General features: G+C 37.0%; 1 protein-coding gene and 1 long non-coding RNA gene across 3 annotated transcripts; one reads left to right on the top strand and one right to left on the bottom strand.

Moving 5' to 3' along the window:
- The first annotated feature begins 286 nt into the window (after positions 1–286).
- LOC129730690 (uncharacterized) lies at positions 287–2,393 on the top strand. 2 transcript variants are annotated; one of them, XM_055690217.1, is made up of 5 exons: positions 287–799; positions 859–1,041; positions 1,147–1,182; positions 1,240–1,574; positions 1,726–2,393. In XM_055690217.1, the coding sequence occupies exons 4-5, from the start codon at positions 1,434–1,436 to the stop codon at positions 2,263–2,265; spliced, it is 681 nt and encodes a 226-aa protein (XP_055546192.1). In that variant the 5' UTR covers positions 287–799; positions 859–1,041; positions 1,147–1,182; positions 1,240–1,433; the 3' UTR covers positions 2,266–2,393. The 2 variants fall into 2 exon arrangements, with proteins under 2 accessions (XP_055546192.1, XP_055546191.1); XM_055690216.1 differs by having other exon boundaries at positions 1,093–1,182.
- A 6-nt stretch (positions 2,394–2,399) lies between these two features.
- LOC129730691 (uncharacterized) lies at positions 2,400–5,060 on the bottom strand. The gene is made up of 4 exons (XR_008728911.1): positions 4,820–5,060; positions 4,315–4,549; positions 4,203–4,253; positions 2,400–4,141 (listed from the first exon to the last, which is right to left on the bottom strand). It is a non-coding gene; the product is annotated as an uncharacterized LOC129730691 (long non-coding RNA).
- Positions 5,061–5,461: the final 401 nt, after the last annotated feature.

Raw genomic sequence — 5,461 nt, 5'->3', positions numbered from 1 at the left:
GGCAACATATATGCTCCTCCCACTAGATCTATTAAGAGAAGGTTAGGTTTTCAAATGCCGTTTACACGTTTCAACAACAAATCCAACCTCGCGAATTACGTTGTTGGTGTGAAGATTTTTGAAGCAGCGATGCAACTTTAGTTGTTGCTTGTATCTTTACAATTTCACCGTAGTAACAAAAAATGTTTCTTAAAACCTCGGAATTTCATTAGTGCAACAAATGATTATAGTTTATTTTTTTGTTATGTTTCAATTGTTGCTTGGGAGAATAATATCTTCGATATGTAATAAGTAAACTTCAACACAGTTTGAGAATGACTTAAAAAAATTTGGCAACTCTGTACAGATGTAAACAACCAAGTGCAAATCAAGTCAAAGTAATCCTGTGTCGTTTTGTTTTAACGTATGTTTCTGTGAATTTCTAATATTAGGGCTCAATAAACATAAAACTCTTGCATTTCAGATGTTTAGTGTCATACAATTTATAGAAAACAATAAATTCAACGTGCTGGCGGTTCCGTCTTCATGGGTGAAACAAGGCAAACTGCTTTGGCCGAAGAATTTGGCCAGTGACAAAATAGAGCTTTTGCGAACTAAGGGTGCTGAGTACCATGGTTCGACGAAAAACATCCCAGCAATTGTGACTAAAAAATTCCGGAGTTTTACATCAGCAGAAGCTGCAGTAGCAGCCATGGACAACAAATAAATGTCGGATATAGAGGGGAAAAAAAGCTTCTCAAATTTGCTGCTAAGCGACCGAAACTGCAACCACAGGTCAATTATGATTCTTTGTGTCAAGGTAAGTCATATGCTTTCACATGCGGTCACTGGAAGCAATAGAATATTCATGATTTTTAGCTCTTGCTCAGTCATCTTCGTCATCACCGTCTCACTCGGTTCCTCCAAAGTTACTAAGTTCGCAACAAGTAACAGCAGGTTCTCCACCACGTTTGTCACCAGCATATCCTTCGAATGCTTCTCCTGCTTTTACTGATAACATTGTTTATTCTACTGAGTTGATGCAGAATCCTGATTCAGCAGGTAATTGATATATTTAGTAGCCTATGCTTCGGATTAAAAAAAATCTTTTAGTTCCGACTTCGCTAATTTTCGACAACATTTACTACGATGAAAATCCTACTGTAGCGCCTGAAGAAATCATAAACAAAAGCGAAGCAACAGGTACGCTCCAAAGCACGCGTATGAATACGTTTTTATATTTTCTCGGTTTATTTTCAGATACTTCAAATACGCTCACATATATATCATTGACAGAGGAGTTAGAGCATGTTGTTGGAGCAACTGTAAAGACAACGGTTGATGAAGCTATTAAAAAAGCCGTGCACACTTCTATTCCGACAATAATTCAGTCTGCCGTGGAGCGTTCTATGAAGTAAGGCTTTCAGGAAGAATTTGCACAATTGGCAGCGCTAATGGAAATGCAAAAACCAACGGGCAGTGCTGTCCAGAGTAGCGTGCTTGCCTATGCTGAAAAGCATGTACTTATTCGTGACGAAAAGGATCTCGACGAGTGGAACATCAGACTTGCGAACAGAGAGATTTTCGAATGCTACGTAAGTTCCATTTATTTTTAACAAAAATCATTCCACAGACAAACAGACACAGCTTGAATATACCTTTATTCATAGTTTATAACTCTTTATGATTTTGCGAGTGCTTTGTAACTTCTTAAGCGAACCGTTTGATAAAATTTCTCATTTGCAGGCCGACTACTTCGGAAAAATAATCATTCCCAATGCATATTACGGCCGTGGAGACAATGCATTTTACACTATCGTAGATTGTCTTTTCACACGTGATTTTTGGAAACAATTTACATGGACGGGGATAAGCCGCGGTGAAAAGTGCAAACGTGGATTTCGCGAGTACGGCAACGTTACTCAGTTGTTGTTATGCATCATACAAGTTGGCGATCCCACTTATAATGCTCAGATGATTGAAGCGTTCTGCAAAACCAAACTTTTCCGTCATTGCAAGCCACGATCTGATAGTCGATTGCTTCGAAAATCAACTGTCCGCCCGGGACGTGGTCGCAAAGGCGAGAAAGGGAACGACAAAGCGAAAAAAAGCGACAGAGGAGAACGAGAAGAGGAAAGAGATAAAAGTGTTGAAGTAAGAGCCAACGAAGAAGAGGTCAAAGATGCTAACGGATATGATGAAGAAGAAGAAGAAGAAGAAGATACTGATCGGGATGCTAGCTATGAGGAAAGCGTTTGCGAAGAAAATACTGGCAACGACTCGTGAACTTTCTCTCCTTATTGTATTTTCTCTTGGATATTCTGATTTTGACTCAGCTGAAGAACTTGAAATGTGATCGAAATGGACAACACAAAGAAAAATAAATATTATAGATTCAGTGTTTTATTTACATAGATCACAAAACCTCACAGATTTCAATCCAACGTATGTATTAGTGGTATGAATACAATGCCTTCTGAACATGAAATAGCTACAAGCTTGCACATTATTGAACAGCATTCGTACACAAGAACTTTCGATCGATTATTAAGGTTCTCTCTGGCAACATATATATGTAGAACAGAAGATTTGAATGGCTTTAAGAAAAAATCTTTCTGCCTCAGTAGATGCTGCCCTTCAATACTCCATTGATTTTTGCTTTCAATGATGCTCACAACACAAACTATGTTTAATGAATTCGACAAAAACCATTTATCTTTGCAAGCAGTGGTTAGTATGAACTTCGGGAAAATAATTTTGCAAATCTTTTCGTTTCTTACTACAGTTATTGTTGGCTTACTTACATTATGATTTTGTTCAAAGGGAAAGAATTCGTTTGCTCTCATGTTCTCTGTAATTCGATTCGCCACTTGCGCGAGAGGGTGTGGCCCTGCTTTGAGCATATTTTTCAAAGTATACAAGAAATTCTCGAACGGATATGCGGTAAGTGTTGATAATATTCCAAACCTCTCAACTTTGTCAGTTACGTGGCACAAATTATGTATATTACTGGTGATGAACTCCACTCCATACAAAGACTTAAAGTTGTTTATAAAATCATTGAACAAACATCTAGCTACTGGCAGTAGATATTTATACTTATAAGCCGAGCAAATTCTTGTAGCGCAGAACAAAAAAAGAAAATGCTCATAAAATTTTTCGGTAAATACGTTTTCAAAACAACTATTCCAACGTAGTTTAGAAAATTGCGATACTCTAACCCTTTCCATAAGGAAACGAATTCCAAAGATCGCATGCGACGATGGATTTCTGAAGGGAACCTGATATTCATGAGAATATCGGAAATTTCCGCTTTCTCAGAAGTGCTCCATTTGGCCCTATTGCTCATTTTTCCGGTTCGCCAGCTGGTCAGTATCTTTTTCATCACACCCAATTCCAGTAAGTGTAGTGAATCGCTTACTATGACATCCTCAACCAAATCGATTGGAAGCTTTATTAGTGGCGTGTCCTGTCGTTGATGGTCCAGAGATTTCTTCTCGCGAAACTCTTTGTTAGTTCTTTTCGGGGCATTTATATCGGGGTAAACCATTGTATTTGAAACATGTGAGTACTGCCCTTTAGTTGTGCATTTAATACAGCTGAATTTTCCGTTAAAATTTACAACACCTTTTATGAAAGCTCTCGCTAGAGTATCACATATGAAGCAACGTATTTTGACGGTGATCAAATGGCCGTTTACGTTCACTCCTGCTTCTGATATAGGCAGCAGCTCTTCAATAAAAGGCGAAAGAAATTCAGAAGCATCCTTGGGCTTGCTGGTTCCGTAATAAATGCCAACAACCAAAGGTGGTATTTTCGGAAATTTCTGAATGGAACAAAGAATCGGCCAAAAATTCTTAAGTGAACTTTTGAAAATCGTAAACCATCTACGTTGATGTTGATGGAAATAGAAATGGATCTTTCAATCTTAGCGAAAAAAATCGAAGGCAATATTCAAATCCATTATGCCAATACTGTCCGTGTTCGCTCATTCTGGTGAACGTTATGTTTCTGGGAGTCTTCATCAGTGTTCTAGGATCCAAAGGAAGATTCACAGCTAGGTTTTGGTTTAAAACTGCGAGCAATGATTTCAATGCTGAATGGGAAACATTAAAATCTGTAGCCCATTGCTGAAGATCAGTTTCGAGACAAGAATTTGCACCTAGAAATGAATGAGTATGATAAGTGATTATGAATCATACACAATATTTCTTTTAGTTTACCAAAATATTCAGATATCTTGGGTTCTTCAGTGTCAATAGATGATGTTGTGTCTGAAAGGTAATAAGTAAAATTCATATGTAAACATTTATTTCCAGATTTGATAATAATTACCAGGACTAGGATCCAATTGGATAAATTCAGCAGAATTTAAATGCTCTTCACTTCCTTGAGATATCTCGTTGGACGCAGAATTCGTAATTTGGGAATTAACTTTTGTTACTTTAGAAGATCTTTTAAATCGCTGCCTGTTTTTGTAAAAGCCGACTATATGTGCCACTTTTTTTTAATTTGATAATTTTCCTTCTACTCAAAACTGAGTTCATTTTTAACACCAAACGCTTCAAACCTTTAAGGAACAAGATTTTTAAAACTGGTTGACAGTTGCTGAACGTGAAAGATTGCGATCAAACTCGACATGAAAATGATATCTTTCTTTACTATTACATCGATTTCATATATCATAATAGGTGATTTTAAATGTCATGAAAAAGTAAATTATACAAATTTTATTATACAATCCTCTTACAACTGTTATAAGAGTTTTCAAGAAATGTCAATGTCATCGTAGATCACACAAATATGAAATCCTACAATTTTGCACTACGATTAAGCTTACCACTATAGACAACTCTACTGCGACGAATCCTAATTTTTTCTATGCATCTATACGAGTAACAATATGCAGTCATATATCACAGACTGTGCGAACAATATATGATAAAAAATAACTTAAACTGGCTATAACATGAACTTTACACAATTTCAATTAAAACTGGATCTTTATACGATTTTATATTGCCATTTTTATACGATTTCTGGTTATCTGGGAAGCTTCCGCACGTGAGACTGCTCTTTTCCCGATTCTATGCTGTCCACCAAAAATAAACTCGTTTGATTCTGCATCTGTGCGAATTGTAAATGGTATGCACAACAGGTAGACAGATAAACGCTCCACTCCCCATACCATTGCCAAAGCTTCCTTGTGAGTATGTGGGTATTTTTTTCAGCAGGTGTCAAGGTTTTTGAAGCACACGCAGTTATGCGAGGTTTGGAGTCCGAATCATATTGAATCAATACGGCACCTAACCCATATGGTCATCGACGAATACACTGAATTCTGTTTTTACGCGACTTTTTTTTACGTGATTTTATTTTTCGCGATTTTTTTTACGCGATTTTCTCGAAATTACGCGATTTTTTTTTACGCGATTTTCTTGAAATTACGCGGTGTGTTTATGAGCCAATATGTAACACACAC

Source organism: Wyeomyia smithii, chromosome 3 (genome assembly GCF_029784165.1).
Source record: "Wyeomyia smithii strain HCP4-BCI-WySm-NY-G18 chromosome 3, ASM2978416v1, whole genome shotgun sequence".
NCBI lineage: Eukaryota > Metazoa > Arthropoda > Insecta > Diptera > Culicidae > Wyeomyia > Wyeomyia smithii.
Note: the sequence above shows the minus strand (reverse complement) of the source record. Positions and strands in the feature narration are given on the sequence as shown.